Here is a 25947-nt window from a genome sequence, read left to right as displayed (position 1 = left end):
CACCCTCTCCTAACAATGACCAGCAACTAGGGAGTAAACATGGTATAATGGAATACACTTCAATTTCAGATGTCACTTAAAGGGATATTCACCGTATTTATGTTCATCGGTGCTGAAACTGTGAAGGCCCCCCCCCCGGAAACACACCAGCAGACTTTCTAATGAAATGTGCAAGACATCAACAACATTTGAGCAACATTTATTCCAGAAATGCTCTTTTTAGGTGACATCCTCAGGTTCCTTGCACTTTTCCAGCTGGTTGGAAACTTTACAGGACTCACCAGGGGAAAGGGAGGGCTTGACATTGGCATCATGTTGAAACAGAGCCACAATAATCAACAGCAACCTGCCACTGATGGCAGGGTGCCAAACCTGGAAATCCTAACCAGCCATGAGCAGTGAGTGGGGAAGGTAGTCAGGCCACAGAGAGGCTGGCATCTCGGAGGATGATAAGAGTCCATCAGGCTGAAATGTGTGACATTCAGGGGATGACGGAGGCTCTGCTCCATCAGACCAACTACGCCCCATAGCGAAGGCTGGCATGCACCGAGATGCCAATGTGATTAATGAATGTAACCCGTTGTTTCCATCCCTCAGATGAACTGTCCGTCAGGGCCAGAGGCAGATGACCCCCCCCCCCCCACGCCGGTGTCCGGTGCCATGTTGGGACAGTTGTTAGGGCCGAGCGGTGAGGGCTCACATGAACAGATGGCGGAGGTTGCGAGTGTCCACTGCTCCAGGAGGACTGCCGAGTGCGAGGGAGATGATGAGCCTCTGGCATCGTCCATAAGGAGGCAAATGCCAGGTGTCCAGTGGGATGTGCAGAGAGATCTGGCAGAGACCCCGGATGGTCATGGTCTCTGTCATGGAGGAGTCCTTGTGGAGAACGAGTGCTGCGGTGACCCTCAAATCCAAGCGCACAGCCTCATCCATTGAGAGACTGGCGACTCTCATGGAGACACAGCTCCAGGAATGAAATGACATGTTACAGGAGTTGCACTCTGATCTGCAAGCCCCAACACAGGCACTAACCTCAGGGCAATCAGCAATGAGGACCAAAATCCGGACTTTCAACAGGCGGGTCTTATCTTTTTTTTTTTTTTAATTTTTTTTATTCTCCTCCATTTTCACATTTTCTCCCACATTTATACCCATCAACAATAAACAATAATCAGCAAGATATGTCAGTCCCCATAATAATAACGATCCCATCTACCCACCAACCCCCAAACCTCAACCCACATGTTTACATAAACAAATGACAAAAAGGAATCAGGGATTACCCGTAGTCACCCTTAATCTTACACAGCTCTTCAACTCCTCCGGGCAGCCCCACAATCCTCAAGTTCTGTCGCCTGGATCTATTTTCCAGGTCTTCCATTTTTCCTCGCAGATCCTTGTTAGTATCCATCACCTTTCCCTATCGAGGCAAGTTGATCACCGTGCTGCAATAACGTCTCCTCCACTTCCTTCAGCGCCTCCCCTTGCTCTCGCACCTCCGCCACTGCGCTCGCCACCTCCGTCCTCACCGGGGAAACCGCCTCCTCCACCAGCGCACTCAAAACCTCCCTCATCTCCTTCCTCACCGTCTCCATGCATTTCGCAACCTGCGCCAACTGCTTTTCAAATTCTGCAGCCATCACCTTGGTTATTTCTTCAGTCGTAAGCAGTGCGGCCTTCCCTGGTGCTCCAGCCTCCATTTTTCCTGGTGACCCCGCGGTGACCTTTCCACTCCCCGACGGACCTCCAGCTGGTTTTTTTCAGCCGTTTTTTTGCTCATCACGACATTTTTCTTTGGGTTTTTTTCCCTCCTGTGTCTTCACAGTGCCTCCTCCGTGCCTTCTCCCTGCTTCTGCCGCCTCCGTGGACCCTGGGACCGGGCTTAAAGCCCCGAAAATGCCGTTCCCGAGCGGGAGCTCTCCATTATGCGGCCGCCTCCCGCCCGCCGTCACTGGAAGTCCAGGCGGGTCTTATCAATACTGAATTCATTTAGCAACTGTTTTTACCCTTTGGCCAAAATACCCCCATGATGAAGGTAGAAAGTAAAAGATCAAACTGACCACAACTGGGCGGTGACAACTGGCCAAAGGGCAAAGGCACAAACCAGCAACAGGCAAGTTCAAAGGGTCATTAATAGCCAAACAGATATCTATATCAGGTAAGGTAGGGGAGTGAGACTAGGTAGAATGCTCTTGCAGAGTGCCAGTGCAAATTTGATGGTCCAAATGGCCGCTCTCTGCACTGGGGCTCGACAGGGTAGACAGTGAGAGGTTATTTCCCCTTGTGGGAGAGTCTAGGAGTAGAGGGCATAATCTCAGAGTAAGGAGTCACCCATTTAAGACCGAGGTGACGAGGAATTTCTTCACTCAGAGGGTAGTGAATCTATGGAATTCTTTAGTGTTGCAGAGGTCGGGTTGTTAGGAATGTTCAAGGCTGAAATAGGCAGATTTTTAAATCGGTAAAGGAATCCAGGGTTATGGGGATAAGGCGGGAAAGTGGAGTTGAGGATTATCACATCAGATCAGTCATGAGCTCATTGAATGGCGGAGCAGTCTCGATGGGCCGAGTGGCCTACTTCTGAAGAGTCTTATGTAAAGATGCTGTGATTCTGAGAGGCAATGAAAAGGAGAATACACTGGAATCACTTGAAAACAGATCAAATGATGTGTTTGGTTTGGGGGGGGGGGGGGGGGAAAGAGAGTGGAGGCGTGCATTGCTGAATGTCTTTCACTCCCCCCCTTTGTGGACACCAATCACTCACCTTGCCCACACTCACATCATCTTTGGCCGTCTTGCCCGCAGTGCTGTTCTTGCAAACCCTCTTCTCCACGCTCACTATTTCTCGGGCAGCTTGATCTTCATTGAGGACGCTTTTTCCTGCGTTAATGACCCTTTGGAAGAAAGGAAAAATTGAAACCAAATGGCGGCTATGAATGTGGTTGTGGCAGTCAGTCCCTCAGAACAGGGGTAACGGCAAGTTCTAGTCAAGGAGAGTGCTTATGGAGCGAAGCACGTGTCCCGGGGTACTGATCAGCCATGATCTAATCGAATGATGGAACAGGCCCAAGGGACTGAATGGCCACTTCCTGTTCCCATGTCTGCGCTGGCATCGTTTTGTCAGTTGCGTCATTCACTCTCCATCTTTTCATGGAACCATAGAAAAGTTACAGCACAGAAGGAGGCCATTCAGCCCACCTTGTCCATGCTAACCCTAGGACACCCAGGTGCTCTTCTAATTGCACCTTCCTGCACCCCAGTTTCTCATGATGACATAGGAGGGGCTACGGCAGCAACTTAACTGCGAGGATTCTTACTTACAATAGTGACGTATTAAACTCGAAAAACGCATTGGCTGAGAAAAGCTTCGGGATATCCTAGGGTCATGAACCAACACTGCGTTAATACAACTCTCTTTTCTCTCAATGCGGGGGCAGTTTACCGTTCTTCCTAAATCCCACTTGTACTTCCATGAGCGGCGGGCCTTGCTAATCGCTAATCTGATCCAGAATGCCACATGAAGGAACACGTCATGTTGCTATTTCTCAGATGGGTATCTGAAGGAAGTGCTTGCTCACGTGGTCTCCAGGTTAAAATTAGCAATGGCCTTGTGGAACCTAATGGCCACTTCCTGTTGCTGCAGTTCTCAACTCCAAACAGTGGAAACGTTTCAATCTTGCAGCCTCCAGAGCGACTATTTAATGGTCACCACCACCGCCGTTGGTTTTTATAACTTTAGAATCATAGGCTTCTGTGCCAGTAGGCCATTTGGCACACTATGCTTGTAAAACCCTTTAATAGAGCTCGCCAATTAGCCACGTTCCCTCTATTCTTTCATCTCTTTGAAGTATTTCCCCAATTCCCTTTAGAAAGTTACGACTGAATCTGCTTCCATCGTCCTCGGAGAGAGTACAATCCAGATCATTACAACTCACAGTGGAAAACAAATGGCTCCTCACCTCCACCTCCAATTCTTTTGGCAATGACCTTAAATCCGACCCGTCTGGCTATTCACTCTCCCGACAGTAGCAAAGGTTTATCCCGACCCACTGTATCAGAACCCCCCACGAATGGTGCCAATCCTGACTGCAGCACTCCTTGGCTCTGCACTGGGACTGAGATTCTTGTGCTCAAGTCGCCGGAATGAGAGTGGAAACCACAACCTTCTAACTCAGAAGGCAAGAGTGAGATGGTCAGCACGGTAGCATTGTGGATAGCACAATTGCTTCACAGCTCCAGGGTCCCAGGTTCGATTCCGGCTTGGGTCACAGTCTGTGTGGAGTCTGCACATCCTCCCCGTGTGTGCGTGGGTTTCCTCCGGGTGCTCCGGTTTCCTCCCACAGTCCAAAGATGTGCAGGGTAGGTGGATTGGCCATGCTAAACTGCCCCTTAGTGTCCAAAATAGTGTTGGGTGGGGTTATGGGGATAGGGTGGAGGTGTTGACCTTGGGTAGGGTGCTCTTTTCAAGAGCCGGTGCAGACTTGATGGGCCAAATGGCCTCCTTCGGCACTGTAAATTCTATGATTCTATGAATAGAGGGAAAGAAGCAAAATAAAACCCAAAAAGAGCGAGTGAAAGACATAGGGCGGGATTCTCCGGCCACGCCCGCTCGCCGACCGGAGAATTTCGCCCAAGATCATGGACGTTTCCATTTTCTGAGGTGATCTTGCAGCGTATGGGGCGGGAAGAATCCAGCCCAGACAGAGAGAGAGAGAGACAGAGACAGACAGGCATAGAGAGAGAGAATCACAGAATCCTTAAGTGCTGAAGGAGGCCATTCAACCCATCATGTCTGCACCAACCTGTCGAATGAGCACTCTACCCATGTCCACTCCCACATCCACCCCGCCTTTTCCCGTAACCCCATAATCTAACTTGTATATCCCTGGACACTAAGGGACAATCTATCTTTTTTTTTAAATTTAGAGTATGCAATTGTTTTTTTTTCCCAATTAAGGGGCAATTTAGCGTGGCCAATCCACCTAACCTGCACATCTTTGGGGTGTGGGGGTGAAACCCACGCAGACACGGGGAGAATGTGTAAACTGCACACGGACAGTGACCCAGAGCCGGGATTCGAACCCGGGTCCTCAGCGCCGTAGTCCCAGTGCTAATCACTGCGCCACATGCCGCCACAGGGACAATCTATCATGACCAATCCATCTAACCCGCACATCTTTGGACTGGAGCACCCGGAGGAACCCCACGCAGGCGTGGGGAGAATGTGCAAACTCCACACAGTCACCCAAGGCCGGAATGGAACCCGGATCCCTGGGAGAGAGTCTGTGCCTGTGAGAGAGTCTGTGCCTGTGAGAGAGTCTGTGCATTTCCACAGCCCTCACTTCCGCAGGTTTCACACTTCGCAATAATTTACTGGCTTTTGTTAAAACTAAGTTTGCACCAGCCGATCAGTGCTTCCTGGTTTGACCAGCTTTCCTTTTTAACCCTGACAATTCCCTGCATTGGAGCCAGTCGCCCAGGTTGCCCAGTATTCCAATGACAGCCAACACTTAGAATGGGCCATCTTAGTCCCACACCCAGCTTTCAGTTCCAGTGTTCACGCCTCGATAAGCAACGCAAGTCAGAGCGGACCCCTGGACTGTAACCTTGCTCCCCCAACCCACTCATCCGTCAAACGTGGTGATCTTATTTAGAGCACAGAATTTAATAAAATCAACAGGATATGACTTATTATTTAGCTCAGGGATCCCATTATTCGAAGGCTGACCCCCCCGGTGCAGTACTGAGGGAGTTTTTTTTTAATTCACTTACGGATGTGGGAGTCGCTGGTTAGGTCAGCATTTATTGCCCATCCCTATTTACCCTGCAGGAGATGGTGGTGAGGTGCCTTCTTGAACCGCTGCAGTCCTGGAGGTGTAGGTATACCCACTGTGCTGTTAGAACATAGAACATACAATGCAGAAGGAGCCCATTCGGCCCATCGAGTCTGCACCGACCCACTTAAGCCCTCACTTCCACCCTATCCCCATAACTCAATAACCCCTCCTAACCTTTTTGGTCACTAAGGGCAATTTATCATGGTCAATCCACCTAAACTGCGCGTCTTTAGACTGTGGGAGGAAACCAGTGCACCCGGAGGAAACCCACGGGGAGAACGTGCAGACTCCGCACAGTGACCCAGCGGGGAATCGAACCTGGGACCCTGGCGCTGTGAAGCCACAGTGCTATCCACTTGTGTTACCGTTCTGGACCTTCCTCCCTAAGGTCCAGCACGGTGATATGGTCGCACAGTGGGTAGCACTGTTGCTTCACAGCTCCAGGGTCCTAGGTTCGATTCCCGGCTTGGGTTACGGTCTGTGTGGAGTCTGCACGTTCTCCCCGTGTCTGGGTGGGATTCCGCCGGGTGCTCCGGTTTCCTCCCACTGGTCCCGAAAGATGTGCTTGCTGGGTAATTTGAACATTCTGAATTCTCCCTGTGTACCCGAACAGGCATCGGGATGTGGCGACTAGGGCTTTTCACAGTAACTTCATTGTAGTGTTAATGTAAGCCTACTTGTGACAATATAGATTATTATATATATATATATATATCTCCAAGTCAGAGTGGTGAGGAACTTGGAGGGGAAGCTGCGCTCTTGGAGATGCCGTCATGTGATGAGACAGTAAAACGAGGTTGTATCTGCCCTCTTGGCTGAAAGTAAAAAGATCCCATGGCACTATTTTGAAGATGTGCAGGGGAATGTCCAGCTAATATTTACCCTTCCATAATCAACCATAAAAAACAGGTTATCTGGTCATTATCGCATTGGCTGTTTGTGGGAGCTTACTGCGGCTTTTCCCTTAGCACAATAGTGACTAGGCTCTGAAAGCTGGCTGCAAAGATGTGGCGAGATTGTGAAAAGCACTATCGAAATGCAGGTCTTCCCTTTCACGAAGGTCACTGGCCAAATCGCTCAATAAACATGGAGGGGGTAACCTGGAGACTTCACGAGTCAACGAACAACAATCATTCATCGATGCAAATGAAACGTGTGAGCACTTTTAACCGACAGTCATGCAAAGAAATGGAGCACGAAGCACATTCTGAAGTTGGAAACTGAAACAGAAAAGAGCAAAAAATAGGAAATTAGGGAAGTCCTTAGTCACTTGGTTTCTGTGTTTTAGTCTCTTCTGGATTCTGCACAGTTAGGACCAGGGGCTGGATACCAATCACATTAAAACATACCTCAGCAACCCCAGGGGAGGAAAGTAGCTGAGAAGAGAAAAATAAACCCACAAATACTTTTCATCCCAGGGAACTTCACACAGCAATAGTCCCTCCCCCGGCATTGAACGGGACCACTGAAAGCACAGGCTCAACGCTGGAAGCTCGCTTAACGGAATGCGTGACCTTTCTCCCAAACCAGTTGTGCTTTATTTTACACAGAACAAACCAATTTTGAAACTCGTCATCGCTCCAGGGGAACAGAAAAGCGAGGGATAGGAAACAAATGGGGGTGGGGGAATGAAAAACCCATTTACCCCAGGTGTGGGGTGCAGCCTGCAGAGGGAGAGATCAAGAGAGAGTACGAGAGCAGGAAGTTACAAAAGAGCTGGCATTTATCCAGCACGCCACAAGATTTCAGATCATCCGATAGCCAACTGAGTACTTTTTAAAAAGTGTGGTCACTGTTGTGAAGTAGGAACGGTGACAACCAATCTGCACAGAGCAAGCTCCCAAGAGCAGCAATCGGATAACCGTCTTTCAATGCTTTTGTTATCTTTAGACTTCGCTATTCCAATACCTTTCTGGTTTCCCTCCCATTTTCCACCCTCCACCCTCCCAAAACTCTATTGCCCATATCTTGATTTGCACCAAATCCCACCACCCCAATTCATGAACTGAATTGGTTCCCAGTCCAGCAATGTCTCAGATTTTAATTTCTCATCCTTGTATTCCTGCCCTCTCCCAGCCTCTGTAACCACATTTAGCCTTGCACTCGTCCGAGATCCCTGCGCTCATCCCATTCTGGCCTCTTGGGAGTATTCCCCACTCCCTTCGCACCATCACGGACGGCTGCGTCTTAAGTTACCAAGGAGCTAAGCTCTGGAATTCCCTGTGCAAACTCCTTTAAGTTGCTCCTGAAAGTCTCTCTATTTAACCAGACTTTTAGTCATCCCTCTAAACATCTCCTGCTTCGGCATGGCATCAGGTTTTATTTCAGACAAAAAACATTCCAAGCAACATTCTCAGTTAGAGATTCTATATAAATGCAAGTTGTTGCTCTTGGATTGTGGGTCCTTTCTTTCGATGGAAAGATCAATGTAGGTCGAATAACCGTCCTTATTTGAATCTATCTCGTGATACTTCGACTTGGGGAAAGAACGAGAAAAAAATAGATGCTTGTTTTTGTTCACACTACCCTTTGGTCATGATGTTTCTCAGATCTGACCTGTGATAGACCCACGTCTCCTCTCAAACCTATTTAAAGAATTGCTTTATTATCACCAGTGACGCAGCTGGAGGGTGCGAGCTGATTTTCCATTGATAACTAACTCAATACCGCCTACTTGCCCACAGAAAGCATTATAAGCTCATGAGAAGATCTGTCTCCAACCTTCACATCAAGTCTGACCAACAGCGAAGGAGTGCGGAAGAGAAGGAAGCAAAGAGAAAGAGGAAGAAAAGAAAGACAGACTTCCAGCATGGTTCATAATCTTTCTCGGGGTGTGTCAAAGTTCTTTATCGCCAACTGAATTATTTGCTAAATGTGGGGCGCAATCGGACGGCTGTGATGCGCCCAAAAGCAGCTCACCGCGGCACAGTGTGGCCAATAGAAGCCGGGATACCCCGCTCCAGAGATCTACCCGGCACGAAATGCCTCATGAGATCGGACAAGTGATGTTTAGCACTGGTCTCCACAAATGGGGACCAGACGGAACAATACTCGGGGTGGTCTCCCAGGGGTTCATTGGACCCTCAGGTGCATTCCTTTTGGGCAGGGTGGTACCCTGGCACTGCTGATGCCACCTGGGAACTCTGGCAGTGTCAGCCTGGCACACTGGCAGTGCCACCTGGGTGAAAGCCTGGCACTGCCAGCTGACATGGGCACTGCCACAGGTTGGCACTGCCACGATGCCAGGCTGGCATTCTTTGCACGGTAGCGATCGGGACGCAGATGCCCTGTGCTGGTGTTGGGGGGGGGGGGGGGGCCAGGGATCGCTTTGGGGGCTCCAGAAAATGGCGTCCCGACCTCTTGCTAGACTGAAGAGTTCCGGTAAGCGGAGCTCCTCAGTGTACAAAGTGGTGGTGCTATGTATATTACCCGCTGAGGTCCCCGATCTAACTCGAGTGCGGTTTTATAGAATTGTGTTTCTTGGCGCTGCGAGCGCCGGGAATCATGCAGCTAAACACGCTTGGTGACTCATTTAGTCAAATCCCACCCATAATTATTGTTGTAATATTGGAAGCACATTTGGACATTCGAGGTTTCAATGCATGGTCCCCTCCACTCCAAGCAGAACCCAATTTTCCTGCTGTTGGTCACCTCACGTGCAAAACACTTCCTCACCTGGCCGGAAGATTCTATTCTGTCAGTCAAAGGTGATTTTCCCCCAACATTTTTTTTTGTAAAATAGGGAAATGCAAAGATACCCAGGTTCGAATCCCGGCCCTGGGTCACTGTCCGTGTGGAGTTTGCACATTCTCCCCATGTCTGCGTGGGTTTCACCCCCACAACCCAAAGATGTGCAGGGTTAGGTGGATTGGTCCCGCTAAATTGCCCCTTAATTGGAGAAAAAATGAATTGGGTACTCTAAATTTATATTAAAAAAAAGAAAAAAAACAAGAAATGCAAAGATAGTTTTTTCAAAAATGCTCCAATAACATTTCTTCCAGGAAATGTTTGGCAGCAATGTCTTAAGATTCATTTTAAATTCCTGGAGATGGACAACTCCAGAAGAGTTAGCATCTCCTACCGAAGTCCAAGACAGCACATTTTCATCGCACCCCACACCCCCGTGTTGTGGTTCCATGGGCAAGGTGAGGGAACACACATCCTGACCATGAACTGGAGTTCAGATGAATGAGGGGGGGGAAATCTCATAAAAACCTATAAAATTCTAACAGGACTAGACAGGGTAGATTCAAGAAGGATGTCCCCGATGGTGGGGGTGTCCAGAACTGGATACAGGCTAGCCATTTAGGAAAGAGATGAATAGAAATTTCTTCACCCAGAGAGTGTGGAGAGCCTGTGGAATCCACTACCACAGAAAGTAGCTGAAGTCAGAACACTGCATATTTTCAAGAAGCAGTCCAATATAGCACTTGGGACGAAGGGGATCAGGCTATTGAGTTGCATGATCAGCCATGACCATAATGAATGGTGGAGCAAGCTTAAAGGGCCGAATGGCCTCCTCCTGCTACTATTTTCTATGTTTCTGTGAGATGAACCTCCACCCAGGTCTGAAAATACAACCATGGTCAAGAGATATCGGGGTGGAGCGAGTGGTTGATGAGAGGAAATGTCTGCTCAACTCTCCCACCAACTAAAGTAAAACGTTTGCACATAGGCCAACACAAGTAGAGCAAGTACCTGGGTGAGATAGTGGGAGGAGATTGCAAGGGGGTCAGCTAACAGTGTCAGAGATGTACAAATGTGTCTTGGGCAGTATCCCATTGCCGCATTCACCCCCTCCCATTATACACCCCGTTTAATGTTTCGTCATTAACTTCAATATTGGGCAGGGTTTCTATTAGGCCCTTGCTGTGATACTGCCACTTTCACTCAAATAAATTAACTTCCTACCCCAACAAATTCTCAACAGGGGATGGGCAATATGTAATGGACTTGGCAGCAATATCCACATCCCATGATCAAATGTTTTAAAATACTTTTTTATTCTTTGATGGGATGTAGGCATTGACCATCCCCAATTGCCCTTGGACTGTGGCTTACTCAGCCATTTCAGAGGGCTGTTGAGAGTCAATTACATTTCTGTGGGTCTGGAGTCACATGTAGGCCAGACTAGGTAAGGACGGCAGATTTCCTTCTCCAAAGAACATTGATTTGATTTTTTTAAATTTGATTTCTTTTTGTCACATGTATTAGTATACAGTGAGAAGTATTGTTTCTTGCATGCTGTACAAACAATGCATACCGTACATAGGGAAGGAGAGAGTATGCTGGGAACAGCTTGCAAGAAGTCGGCTCCCTCTGGCGCCATCTTGGTTTCGAGTTTGATGAACCAGATGGGTTTTGAATGACAAACAACAATAATTTCATGGTCACTATTCCAGATATTCCAGGTTTACATTCCAGATTTTCTTAATTAAATTTAAATTCCACTAGCTGCTGTGGTGGGATTAGAACCCATGTCCCCAGAGTATTAGCCTGGGCCGCTGGATTACTGGCCCAAAGACCTTGCCACCGTAGTGAATGTAGGGAATGAGAAGGGGAAAGGTTCCAGAAAGTTCTTGCCGGCTGACGAATACGCAATGTAGTTCGTTTGTTGAGGCCTGTAAATTGTGGATGGTTTTAGTGCTTTAAATGCCATTTATCAGCATGCAGGGGAACTGCGATAGACATCCCAGTCAGCCCTGACCCATCAAAATAATCAGAGATGTGGGATGGTTCCTAATAAAATTGGGGCTGGTTTAGCACAGTGGGTAAGACAGCTGGCTTGTAATGCAGAATAAGGCCAGCAGCACAGTCCAATTCCCGTACCCGCCTTCCCGAACAGGCGCCGGAATGTGGTGACTAGGGGCTTTTCACACTAATTTCATTGAAGCCTACTTGTGACAATAAGTGTTTTTTATTATTATTATTATTATGGGCAGCACAAGTGGCTAGCACTGTGGCTTCACAGCACCAGAGTCCTAGGTTCGATTCCCCGCTGGGTCGCTGTCTGTGCGGAGTCTGCGCGTTCTCCCCGTGTCTGCGTGGGTTTCCTCTGGGTGCTCCGGTTTCCTCCCACAGTCCAAAGACGTGCAGGTTAGGTGGATTGGCCATGATAAATTGCCCTTAGTGACCCCCCCAAAAAAAATGGTTAGGAGGGGTTATTGGGTTATGGCATAGGGTGGAAGTGAGGACTTAAGTGGGTCGGTGCAGACTCGATGGGCCAAATGGCCTCCTTCGGCACTATATGTACTAAAGAAAAAAGCAGAGAATGTGACATACCCGGACGGTGGAAGTGTTTCAAGTTTTTTTAATTTATCTTCACTTAAGGAGCATTCAAGATCTGGCAAGCAGCATAGCCACAAGAGGAATGAATGCTGAGGGTGTTTCAGAGAGGTGACCACAGCAGCCATTACCAGACACCACTGCAGATACGGTGCAGTCCATCTAACACGCCTCTTGTCACATGAATGCCGTTCCTCACAGCTTTCTGCAATGTCCATCACAAACAACCTGCTCAGCACCAAGCCCATTGTTTTGCTGTATTGAATTCTCAGCCGAATCAAACCCAAGGTCACCCCCTCGGGCAAACTCCAACCAAGGAGACTTGCCTTTGTAGATCACTTCACCGTGCTTCTGAAATTGCTTCACACACAGCGCATCCACATTCGCACGGAATCACACTCAACGCTAACCACCCACCATCTGGTTAAACATCTCCGTTGTCACACTATCGGAATTCTCTCCAGCCAAACACTGCAAGGAAACCAAAGCCTTCATCTTTAGCCCACAACCCCACCCACTGCACTGTAAACTCTCAGCTCCATCTCCCTTGATTGCCCGAGGCTGAACTAAACACTTCCGCAATCTCAGTGTCATCTTCATCCCCAGATGAGCTTCAGATGCCAGACTTGCCCCATCACAAAGATTGCTTACTTCTCACCCAAGCCTCCATCCGCTGCAGAAACCCTCATCCATGCCCGTGTCACCTCCAGACTTGCTGATTCAGCCAGCATCCCATACTCTATAAGCTCCAAATCATTCAAAACTGCATGTACCCTGAATTCTTTAGGGAAGGAAATCTGCCGTCTTCACCTGGCCTGGCCTACGTGTGATCCAGACCCACAGCAATGTGGTTGACTCTTAAAATGGCCGAGTAAGGCACGCAGTTGTATTAAACCGCTACAAAGGGAGTCGATAGGGGAAACCGACTGACCATCCAGCACCGACCTTGGCACCGAAGACGACAACAGCAAACTCAGCCCTGTCGCTCACGTAAAGTCCTCCTAACATCTGGGAGCTGGTGCCAAAACTGGGAGAGCTGTCTCACAGACTAGTCAAGTAGCAGCCTGACATAGTCATATAGCAGCCTGACATAGCCATTCTCACAAAATTATACCTTACAGACAATGTCCCAGACACCACCATCACCATCCCTGGGTATGCCCTGTCTCACCAGCAGGACAGACCCAGCAGAGGTGGTGGCACAGTGGTATACAGTTGGGAAGAGTTGATGAAGGCTCATGGCACCAAGTCAAACATGGGCAAGGAAACCTCCTGCTGATTATCACACACCATGACTTCAATGTCCACCACCAAGTGTGGCTCAGTAACGCCACACTGGACATAGCCCAAAAGGACACAGCTGCTAGAATGGGTCTGCAGGAGATGGTGATGGAACCAATAAGAGGGAGAGGCATACTTGACCTGACCCTCACTCAGCTCCTGACCTGATCACAGCTTTGGGGCTCAAACATTGACAAAAGAACTGAACTCCACAGGTCAGGTGAGAGTAACCGCCCTTGACATCAAGGCAGCATTTTATTAAGTATGGCAAACAACTCTTCAATCAGTGGCAGTGGATAATTATCTATGCACAAAATTAGGTTGATAGTAGTTTTTAAATCTCTCCAAATGCTCACTGAACCATCCCGTTTTAATACAGGAATAATTGGTGTCGCCCAAACACTTGTAGTAACAAGGCTCCTGCCCTTACAACTCTTTCTAGTTCTCTTCAACTTTAGTCTTGATGGTGTATGGTATGGTTTTAGCTTCGAGACATTTAGGTCTGCTATCCAACTTGATTTTTAGGTGTATTGGAACTCCAATCATAGAGCCTGCTGAATCTTCAAACACCTTCTTGTATTCTAAGTTGCTCTTTGAACCCATTAATTAATAGACTGTTTCCCAGTTAAGCCCAATTCTTAGCCAACCATGCTCTGCCCAAGAGAGCAGGAAAGTTTTCGCGGACAACATGAAGAGTCAACAAAGGTGATGTGGTTGCACCTTTGCAGCTGGTTCCTGGAGGTATCCATTTTGTGGATCTTCGCTCCAGCCACTATCTGCAAAGCCTCTTTTGTTGCATGCTCCATCGATGTGGCAACTTCCACAGCAGCTTTCAGAGTTAAATCGCTTACATAAGCAACTTCCTCTGAATTGCGTCACTGTGAAAGCCACAAACCAGCCTGTCTGTCTTGAAGGGGATCACAAGTTGTGCCAAATTCCCAATATCTAGCTAATCTTCTTAGACGCTGTAAACTGTAAAATAGTTTCACCTTCTTCCTGGCGGTGGAATCGGAACCTTTCTGCAATCGGTAACAATTTAGGAGTGAAATGACCCTCTAAAATTTTCATTAATTCACAGAAGGACTTGCTCCCGGTTTTTCTGGGTCAACAAGATTCTGTAGCAGCGTAAATGTTTTACGGCCAACTGAGCTGAGCAATGTTGTGACCTTTAGGTCATCTGGAGTCTGATTAGGTTTTTAAGACAATTGGAATCTTTCTTCGTATGAATTATGCCATTTTTGGATCCCAGCTCCTAGGGTCTACACTTACTCCCTTCCAACTGCGTTGGAAAGAATGGGACAAACAATCCCTTGAACAAGAAATTTGGAAATCTTCCTCTTTTCTGCCTGATAGTTTCAACTTCTACCAAGTAGTGACCCGTGCAGCATCAGCAGACTTTAAAATCCCCGTTCTCTGCAGCCTGTCCAGCTTCACCGCGTGAGTGGTCACTGCAGCCCAGACCCCATTCACTTCAACGTAAGCAAGTCTTCCCCGACTGTTGGTCTTCTTAATCACAGCTGCTGTCGAAAACTTTTGTTAACCACTGTGCCACTATGCTGCCCATGCCAATACTTTTCCAATACATGCCATTTGCCTTCCTAATCGTTTGCTTTACCAACATGTTAACTTCCCATGTTTTGTGTGTAAAGTAACCCCATCATCTCTCAACACCAATACTTCATAGTTTCTCAGCATTCAAAAAATATTTTCTATTCTTCCTACCAAAGTGAATAACCTCACATTCCCCCACATTGTACTCCACCTGTTACCTTTTTCCCCAATCTGACTCTTACCAACTTTTATAGATGCACATAGAAAGCATCCTATCTGGCTGCATCACAGCATGATATGGCAACTGCTCAGCCAAGATGGTAAAATACTAGAGAGGATTGTGAACACAGCCCAGTCCATCAGGCGAAACCGCCACCCATCCATTGACTCTGTCTACACCTCGCACTGCCTGGGGAAAGCGGGCAGCATAATCAAAGGCCCATCCCACCCGGGTTATTCTCTCTTCCAACTTCTTCCATCGGGCTGGAGATACAGAAGTCGGAGAACACACACCAACAGGTTCAAAATAGCTTCTTCCCCCACCCATTCACTCACCATGACCCCATTAATAAGATTAAATAAAAACAGAAATTGCTGGGAGGCACGGTGGTTAACACCTCAGCCTAATGCCGCCGAGGACCAGCGTTTGATCCCGGCCCACTGTCCGTGTGGAGTTTGCTCATTCTCCCCGTGACTGTGTGGGTCTCACCTCCACAAACCAAAAAGATGCGCAGGGAAGGACAGCACAGTGGTTAGCACTGCTGCTTCACGGCGCCGAGGACCCGGGTTCAATCCCTGCCCCGGGTCACTGTCCGTGCGGAGTTTGCACATTCTCCCCATGTTTGCGTGGGTCTCACCCCCACAACCCAAAGATGTGCAGGGGTAGGTGGATTGACCACGTTAAATTGCCCCTTAATTGGAAAAAAATAATTGGGTCCTCTAAATTTAAACAAAGATGTGCAAGCTAGGTGGATTAGCTACGTTAAATTGCCCCTTAATTGGAAAGAAATTAATTGAATACTCTAAATTAAAGAAAAACAGAAAATGCTGGATAAACTCAGTGGGTCTGGCAGGATCAGTGGCGAGGGGAACAGTTAGCGTCTCGAGGACAGTTAGCGTCTCGAGGACAGTTAGCGTCTCGAGGACAGTTAGCGTCTCGAGGACAGTTAGCGTCTCGAGGACAGTTAGCGTCTCGAGGACAGTTAGCGTCTCGAGGACAGTTAGCGTCTCGAGGACAGTTAGCGTCTCGAAGACAGTTAGCGTCTCGAGTCCATATGACTCTTCTACAGAACCCAAAATGTCAACTCTGTTTTCATGACGATTTTTTTTTTTTTTTTTTTAAACAAATTTAAAGCACCCAAATCATTTTTTTTCCAATTAAGTGGCCAATCCACCTACCCTGCACACATCTTTGGGTTGTGGGGGTGAGACCCATGCAGACACGGGAGCCGGGATCGAACCTGGGGCCTCGGCGCCAAAAGCAGCATGACATCCTCATCATGACGAGTGGCACAAGATGCTTAATTATTTATATATTAACAGAACTCTCGTCAATTTCAAAAGATAAAAACAAAATAAGTATGGACGCAGAGGGAGTGCACAGCTCTCACAATCAATGTTGAGAACAATCAGCACGGACCTCACTTCACTCACCTGGGCTGTCCGTGCGAATCACTTCAGTCATACCGGTAGGAAAAAAACTACATAGACGGAAATCAGCGGAATGCAACAACCCTGTGCATGGGCAACAGAAGTCTCACGGGCCGCTCTTCATCCAGATTAGCCACCGGGCCACAGGCTGTCCACAACTACCTCAGGGGGTCTTCCCAAAGAGTGGGCAGGATGGGTTCATCCCTCATGCCCACCCTACATCTAACCCGGCCTTTCGAGGACCCAGAGGGCAAAAAGTTAAAATCTCCCCACCTTGTGCCACCTCACAACTCACTTTCCCTCCTAGCTTAGTATCAACAAATTTGAGTACATTGCACTCAGTCTTTTCATCCAAGTCATAAATTCAGCTTAAACAGCTGAGACCCCAGCGCCGACCCTTGCAACACCTGATTTGTAACAGCCTGCCAAGTGGAAAATGACACATTTCCCCCCCCCACTATCTGTTTTCTGTCCTTCAACCAATCCTCTATGCACAATTATCCCCAATCCCTTGAGCCGTTATGCTTAGTAACAAAAGTCTCTGTGTCATCTTGTCAAATACCTTTTGTAGTTTCAAATATACTCTATCCACCAGTTCCCTATTGTTCACCTTGCTGATTACCTTCTCAAACCCTCAAATGGATTTGTCAACTATTTCCACTCCATTAAAATTAATGCTGCTGTCTAATCATCATTATGCTTTTCTTAATGTTCTGTTACCACTTCCTTAATGGATTCCAGTATTTCATGTCTTGCAACAAAAATTGCACCATGTCCTTTTGAAAATCTGCTCGATATACTTTGCTCCAGAATCTTATCCTTCCTCATTTGCTCAGCAGAATTAGAGAAATGTCATAAATTCTGTTCAATGCTAGAAGGACAAGATTCCGACATGCCAATTGATCAGATTTCCTTCCGCCTTGCAACTTGTAAAAGGGCTTGACACAAACACTTTGCTCATTAAAATGTCTCAATTATCCCGGTAGACCAAGAAACAAAAATGGGTTCTCGTGCCCGTCTTTCCAAGAACCGGTTTGTCAACCACTCCCATTAACATTCTTTCCTCCTACGCTCCACAGCCTATTAAAAATTCAAGATTGGCATCAACATCTTTTATCTCATCTTCTGTCTTGCCCTACTGCACCTCAGTCTGCTCAGAATTATGGATTACATCTGGCTAGACCTGGGCCATCACCAGCTCAATTTAAACACCTCATGAAAATAACAGGAAGACAATGGAACAATCCACTTAGTGGCTCAGAGTGCTATTATTTCTCCATTGACTATTGATTTTCAATAATAGTTTTTCTATTTGCCTTATTCATTGCCGATCTGCTAGATGTGTATGGGGGTAAAAATAAAAGAGGGCATATCATGCATTTCTCTTGCACTCCCCTCACAAACCATCCAGCCACTCCCACAGCCACCCCCTCTACCCACCCAACCCCATCATCTATCCACACCCCATCACGCCCACCACCTCCCTCCACACCTACCCCCACTGGGCAGTTCCCAGTGTGCACAGGTGGCAGGTTACATGACGCCGCTGGGGTCTGGAGTCGGAAAACTCCATTTAAAAAAAAATAATAGATGGTCCGATTGGTAGGGGGACCAGCATAGGGGGCAGAAACAAGGGTGCCAGCTTGCATAAACTAGGCTTGTGTTGCCTTAAAATATATATAAAAGATTAGAGGAGGGGTGCATTTGAGGTATTTGAAACGATTAACAGATTAGACAGGGCGGATGGTGGTCATGGGCGCGTTACAGTCCACGTGGAGTCTGAGTTGCCATGGCAACTCGTACATGTTGTAGCCTGAAGCTATGGATAGATATGGTGGCGGCTCCGTCACATGACTGACCAAGGACTCGCTCTGCTCTTACTGCCTGCCATTGACCGGTTCACTCATCCTGTTTGGCCGCATCATGAACACACCTTCCTTGGTCATCGAGTCCTGGGCTGGGACTCAAACCCAAAACCTCAGAGGGAGGGACACTGCTCACTGCGTCACGCGATCTCCCTCACAGGGTACATAGAGGGGAATAATTTCTTTCAGGAGTGGTGTCAGGAAGCACTTCACACAAAGGGTAGCAGAAATCTGGACCTCTCAAAAAGCTGCTGGGACTGGACGGGGGCGGTGGTCAGTTGAAAATTTCAAAACTGAGATTGATATTTTTAATGGATAAACGGTATTAAGGATTAGGTAAGTAGGTGGGAGTTAAAATGTAGTTGACTGGTGCAACAGGCTCAAGGGACTGAATGGCCTCTTCCTGTTCCCATGATGTCCTTGCATCAGGAAGATGCACAGAAAACTCCCCAGAGTGCACACTGGTTCTCATCTGGGCAACCAGTTGTTGACTCCCCCTGGCAGAATGAATTCGAAGGACATTAACTGCTCTCCTGTTCCTCACCCATGCTAATACTCTTCATGTACAAGCTTAGACTCCGAATGGCAGTAGATCTCTGCCAGTCTCAGCCCGTTTCACGCACCCACTTCCATTCCGTGGCCTCACCTCCTGCCCCTCCCGGCTATCCCTCCTCATCTCCTGGCTATCCCTATGACCCCCACCAATCCCTACAACCTTCTGATCTCTTTGCACGCCTCCAATTCTGCCCCACTTGAGCATTCTTGATTTCCTTTGCTCAACCATTGATGACCGTGCCTTCAACTACCTGGGCCCCAAGTCCTGAAATCTCCTCCCCAAATCTCTCCACCCGTCTAACTCTCAGTCCTCTATTTACTCCTTCACCAAACATTTGGTCATAAGTGACTCAGGATCAATTTCAAAAAGGTACCATTCAATTGCAAGTTGTTAGAATCATAGAACCCCTATAGTGCAGCAGGATTCGGCCCATCGAGTCTGCACTGAAAGAACACTCTAACTATGCCCACTCCCCCACCCCAGTCCCATGCCCTCACGCATTGATCATAACCAATTCTCCTGACCTGCACATGTTTGGACACTGAGGGGCAATTTAGCTTGGTCAATTCACCTAACCTGCAGATCTTTGGACTGTGGGAGGAAACCGGAGCACCCGGAGGAAATCCACGCAGACACAGGGAGAACGTGCAGACTCCGCACAGAGAGTCACCCAAGGCCGGAATTGAACCCGGGTCCCTGACACTGTGAGGCAGAAGTGCTAACCACTGTGTTAATGGAACCGGAACCCTGGCTGAATTGATTTTTTTTTAAAATATTCATTTATGGGATGGGGCCTTCGCCGGCTAGGCCAGCATTTATTTCCCATCCCCAGTTTCCCTCAAGAAGTTGGTGGTGAGCTGCCTTCTTGAACCTCTGTGGTCCATGTGGTGTAAGCACACCCACAGTGCTGTTAGGGAGGAAATGCCAAGATTTTGACCCAGTGACAGTGAAGAAACGGTGATATATAAATCAAAGTCAGGGTGGTAAGTGGCTTGGAGGGGAATTTCCGGGTGGTGGGGTTCCCAGGTATCTGCTGCTCTTGGCTTCTGGATGGTAGTGGTCGTGGTTTTGCGAAGTGCTGTCTAAGGAACCTTGGAGAGTTTCTGCGGTGCATCATGTTGATGGTTCACACGCTGCCGCTTTTCATCAGTAGTGAAAGGATTGAAAGCCGTGCTGGTTGATGTCAATCTTCTTGAATTCACTTGAAGCTGCAGGCAAGAGGAGGAAATTGTCCTTTCCCAAGCTGGGACAGGGAATTCTAACAGCTTTCACTGGCGGAGATCAAACAATTCCGAACCTTTCCCATGTCTATGACTCAGCACCACACCACATGGCCATTTAACTCATTTTAATATTAGAGAGACAGTCACATGGTGGTCATGTCACTGGACGAATAATGCAGAGGCCCAGGCTCATACTTTAGGACGGTGTTTTTCAAACTTTTCTTCCCCCCGGGGCCCACTTTTACCAACCGGCCGACCTTTGCAACCCATGTGGCCAACCTTCGTGACCCACCACTTTCACTTACTTGTAATGCGACAGGTGAGACTGTTTGGTCTTCTCAATCTCACTCCAATTAGATTCACAGAAGGAGAGGGCAATGCGCATATCAGGTGCAGAACTCAGCCAGTGCTGTCCTCATCTTTATGAAGATTGAAAACCCAACCTCGCACATCTAGGTCATTGTGAAGGGCAATAGCAACAAAAATGCTCGCTTTACTCTGCACTGGATACTCCTGGGAGACGCTACTCCAGAATGCTGACAGCTCGTGGACTTGTGCCGTATTTCTAATGTGCTGTCACAGGTGAGGTGCAGAAGATTGGTCTCTTTATTTGGAGTCAGCTGTAAGTTATTAATTGACTCTGGGTTCTCAAACTCAAAAAGGGTTTTTCACCAACCTCTTCTCTTACAAAATCTGAAACTTCTCCTCCGGAAATTGGCTACAAAAACTGTTGATTGGCGCAGCCAGATGCGACTGAATAAGGCTTGCCACCTCGCTTACTAACTCTGTTTTCTTCGATGTGTTGTGGGGAACATTTAGTAGTTATGGATTTGTACTTACACTTGCCAAACTTTCAATTACTTTTGGCAAACATTTATTTCTTCACAGTGCTGAAAGCAATCATCACCCTTCCGTTCTAATTGGAGGTTCAGTTCGTTTAGAATTGAGAAGATTAACAAAATCGAAACATTAACATAGCCACACCTCAAGAAATCTTCTTTATACTGCTTTGTTCCCAATTTCAGTTTTCTCTTTGCTGACTGTTCACTAGAGACCCTGGAGCTCTGTACAGAGTTAATATTAGCAGTGCTTTGGGCTGCTATGGACTCTCCTGAGCAGCTCTCACTAGCAGGTTCAGTTGTGAGATCCTGGCCTGTTTGTGACTCTGGCCCTTTCTTCCTTATTACAAAATGATCCAGCGTCAGTTCTTCACAGTCCTGTCACCTTGCTTGCTGACAGCTAGAAAATGGAGAAATCTCTCCTCCAAGACTTTGCACCAAAAGCACAGACATACAGGGTGCGTGATGTCAGTATGCGTGTCAGGCCCGTGACCTGCTCTCTGCCGTCACCTCTGGCTGGAAGACTGCACTGTTCCGTTTAAAAGCCAGTCACGGCTGACATTCCCAATTTAAAAGCCGGCCGTGATAGTTGGACGCTTCTCCCGCGATGGGGAATGCCGCAACCAGTCGTTCCATGACCCTCCCGACACTCGCCCGTGACCGACCCGCGGGCCGACCTGCATTTTCAAAAACCCTGCTCGAGGAACACGAGTTCAAATCCTGTCACAGCTGCTGAACAAATTTAAATTCAATTCAATCAAAAAGAAAATCTGAGGTTGAAAGCTAGATGGAAAGATGAAACTATCATCAATTGGCGTTAAAACCCATGTGGTTCGTATTACAGAAGGAAATTTGCTATCCTTAACAGGTAACGATGTGTTTGACTCTTAACCGCCCTCTGCATTAGCCTAAGAGGTCACTCGGTTCACCTCGCCAGCAATGCCCACACCCCGTAAATGAATACAGGTATAACAGTCCCTTTCACTTTCTTAAGCACTGTAGGGTGCCACCCTGATAATGAGAATGACTTCTTGATCTTCTGATTCAGAGACAAAACAGGTGTTCAAATCCTACTCCAGCACAACAATGGCAAACACTCCCAGTTGCTATTGTGAAGCTTTTCCACGCTATCAGACATGTTGGCACAGAGATGTGACCAAGGCCCTCTCACATTTCCAGTCCAATATAAAAACCACAGTAAAACTATCCTTCGCCCCTTAGTGTTTCAGATTTCCACCGCCTGCTTTGTGAAGAATTGATTCCTGGCTTCAGCTCAGAAAATGCACAAAATTCCAGGCTGACATTCGACCGTACAACACTGAGGGAGTGCTGCACATTCGGCGGTGCTGTCTTTTGGATGAGACATCAAAGCGAAGTGCTGTCAGCGCCCCCCCAGGTGGACGTGACAAATGACACTGGCCGGGGATTTTCAGCCAGCGTTCGCCGCGGGTAAGAAATGACAACGCCTGCGGAAAATCCCGCGAGACGGCGGGAAAGAGAATCTCGGTGGCATGATGTAGTTCAGGGATTTACCCTGTCCCTCGCCGGTAGCGCAACAAGGTTCCTGCCCAGAAAGATGTCGAGGGGAACGCATTGGGGAACCGGGGGGGGGGGGGGGGGGGTAAATCTAGCCCGAGACGAGAGGGACATGCCCCCACAGTGCCAACCTGGCTGTGCCATCAGGGGCAGGCATTCTGGGAAGCCCCATTTGGGGATGTGTGTGGGGGGGGAGGGGGAGAAAATTTGCCCTGATGCTAGTGTGGGGAGGATCCCATTTCCGTGGGAGAGTTTCTTTCTAATGCATCGCTGGCTTTGAAAGCAGACCAAGGCAGGCCAGCAGCACGGTTCGATTCCCGTAACAGCCTCCCCGAACAGGCGCCGGAATGTGGCGACTCGGTACTTTTCACAGTAACTTCATTTGAAGCCTACTTGTGACAATAAGCGATTTTCATTTCATTTCATTTTGAGGCGCCCTTTAAAGGTGTCGCCCCCATCAGGCCCCGCCTCCCCACGGCAAACCACGTTAGAGAGCTACATAGCAGCTTTTTCACCAAAACTGACACTGACAAATTATCAAAAGGTTCCAGGGTATGGGAGGTCTCCACACTTAGCCCTGGCTAAAATTCACCATTCAATCAATATCACTATTTTTAAAAAATAAATTCTCGGGTAAATATCACATTGCCGATGGTGGGAGCTTTCCGCACAAGGTGGCTGCCATGTTTCCTTCATTACAACAGTAGCAATACTTAAAAAGTACTCAATTGTTTGGAAACGGCTTTGGGATGTCCTGAGGTCATGAAAGATGGTACAGTAGTGGAAGTTGGCTTTTTTTTCTTGGACAGCCATGTTGTAACGATTATGCCTCCTTGCTCTCAATAACGCGCATCAGAGAAAATAACTCCTACTATCTACTCATTCTAAACACCTCAATCAGAACACCCCTACCATCTTCTATACTCAGGGGATTGCAAGACACGTTTAGAAAACCTGTCCTCGCAATCCCTTAAACCTCAGCAGGTCCTGGTGATTCTATACACACACACACACAAACAGGCAGTTTCACTTTTCTGAAGGAACTGAGCTCCACAGAAAACCCAGACTACAGAGAGGCCGGAATTCTCCAGGCCTTGGGATTCTCTTTCCCCACTGGCAGCGCCCCCCCCCGCCCATGGCTTTCCCAGCGACGTGGGGTGGCTTCAACGGGAAATCCCATTGACAAGCGCCGGGAAGAGAGGATCCCACCGTCAGCGAACGGCTCGCCACCGAACAACACGCGGCTGAGGGACCGGAGAATCCTGCCACAAATATCAGATTGCTAGTTTTCCTTATGGAATGACACAACACTGAAGGAGGCCATTCAGCCCTCCGTGTCTCTGTCAGCCCTCTGAAAGGTATGCAGTTAAACCCACTCCCCCGCCCAATCTCCTTTCGCTGGAATCCTGCCAATGTCCCCCCCTCCCCTCCAGTATTTATCCAATTTCCTTTTGGAAATTATTTCAATTATCCAGCAACCTGTCAGGCAGAATAGTCAAGATCATTAGTGGACAAACAAACACAAAGTCCCTCTCTACTTCTCTTGTCAATTGTCTTCACAAGTCCAGGTTCTCTGGTTACTGATCATGCCTGCCAGCAATTGCTCAATATTGATGCCATCAAGGGCAGCACAGTGGCACAGCGGGTTAGCACTGCTGCCTCACGGCTCCGAGGTCCCAGGTTCCATCCCGGCCCAACATTGTATTTGAAATTGTTACAGGGGCGGCACGTGGCGCAGTGGTTAGCACTTGGACTGCGCCGCTGAGGACCCGGGTTCGAATCCCGGCCCTGGGTCACTGTCCGTGTGGAGTTTGCACATTCTCCCCGTGTTTGCGTGGGTTTCGCCCCCACAACCCAAAAAGATGTGGCTGGGTAGGTGGATTGGCCACGCTAAATTGCCCCTTAATTGGAAAAAATGAATTCGGTACTCTTAAATTTATTTTTAAAAACTCACTCATAGTTATGAAGACCCTGTTTACCTTTCTCTGTAGTGACGGCATGGCTTAATTCTGTGAGGAACTTTGATGCTGTTTTCTCTCTCTCTCTCTCGCCAGGGTTTTCTTTGAAACTTGACAATTCAGTCAAGTCCCTCCGTCCCGTGCCCCCCCCAACTTTCCTTGAGTTTTGCTTTGTACTCACTCCGCGTACCCTGTGTCCCAGGGCAGGAGCTGCCTCCTCCTGTCCTGCCCCGTGACCAGGATGGGTCTGGTGCTGTGGTCCGCCGCTCGCTCGCTCTCCTCCGCGCTCAGATGCAGGAAAGCCGGGCGGGAGTACTGGAAAGCCAGGCTGCACTCCGGGCAGTTCCAGGGACTGGAGCTGGAACCCGTGCCCCCGACCAGCTGAGCGACCGCCGCCTTCACCCGGTTGATCATCCTCCGCCCGCCAGTCCCTCCGCCCAGCGCTGCAGCGTAATCCCCGCGCAACTCCCACTCCGCCCCATATTGGTGAACGGGGTGGGGACCGCTGCTTACCCCACCCTCTCCTCACCTCCAGCCCACCCCCGGGGGAGGGGCATTATTAAGGGTGGGTGTAACATGGGGATGGGGGGGGGGGGGGTGTAAATTTGAGGAAGGAGAGAATATGTGCGGGAATTTTGGAGAATAGGAGAAATATGGGAAGTTAACGTAATGCACAAGTGGATAGCACTGTGGCTTCACAGCGCCGGGGACCCAGGTTCGATTCCCGGCTTGGGTCACTGCCTGTGCGGAGTCTGCACATCCTCCCCGTGTGTGTGTGGGTTTCCTCCGGGTGCTCCGGTTTCCCCCCACAGTCCAAAGACATGCAGGTTAGGTGGACTGGCTATGATAAATTGCCCTGAGTGACCAAATAGGTTAGGAGGGGTATTGGATTATGGGGATAGGGTGGAAGTGAGGGCTTAAGTGGGTCGGTGCAGACTCGATGGGCCGAATGGCCTCCTTCAGCACTATGTTCTATAGGGAGGGGGTGAGGCAGATAGGGAGGGGATATGTAGGGAGTGCGGGGTACGAGAAGGGGGTTAAGGTATGGAGGTTGGGCTGAGGTGTGACTGTTTGGGGGAGGGTGTCAGGGAATGAGGAAATAGGAAAAGGAAGTGTTATGTTGCTGGGGAATGGGGTGGGAGTGAGGGAGTGGGGTGGGTTTAGGAAAGGGCTCTGGGCAGATATGTCGGTGTGGGGAGGCTTTTTAATTTATCTGTTCACGGGATGTGGGCATGGCTGGTAACACCTGCATGTGTTGCCCACCTCTGCCCTTTTGAAGGTGGTGGTGAGCTGCCTTCTTGAACCGCTGCAGTCCCTGAGGTGTAGATACACCCAAAGTGCTGTTAGGGAGGGAGTGCCAAGATTTTGA

The 25947-nt window shown here is 48.5% G+C and overlaps 1 protein-coding gene across 2 annotated transcripts in view; it reads right to left on the bottom strand.

Annotated features, from left to right (window-relative positions):
* LOC140393770 (protein phosphatase 1H-like) overlaps nt 1-25030 on the bottom strand; it is a 48548-nt gene extending 23518 nt beyond the window's left edge. Inside the window, exons 1-2 of one of the 2 annotated variants that reach the window (XM_072480167.1) lie at nt 24760-25030; nt 2762-2891 (exon numbers count right to left, since the gene is read on the bottom strand). In XM_072480167.1, the coding sequence (XP_072336268.1) occupies nt 2762-2891; nt 24760-24992 (363 nt within the window). In that variant the 5' untranslated portion in view covers nt 24993-25030. The remainder of the gene's footprint in view (nt 1-2761; nt 2892-24759) is intronic. The other variant, XM_072480168.1, reaches the window with a different exon arrangement.
* Nucleotides 25031-25947: the final 917 nt, after the last annotated feature.

This window comes from Scyliorhinus torazame, chromosome 17 (assembly GCF_047496885.1).
Source record: "Scyliorhinus torazame isolate Kashiwa2021f chromosome 17, sScyTor2.1, whole genome shotgun sequence".
In the NCBI taxonomy this organism is placed as follows: Eukaryota; Metazoa; Chordata; class Chondrichthyes; order Carcharhiniformes; family Scyliorhinidae; genus Scyliorhinus; species Scyliorhinus torazame.
The sequence above is the reverse complement of the archived record's forward strand: the minus strand, read 5'-3'. Positions and strand labels throughout refer to the sequence as shown.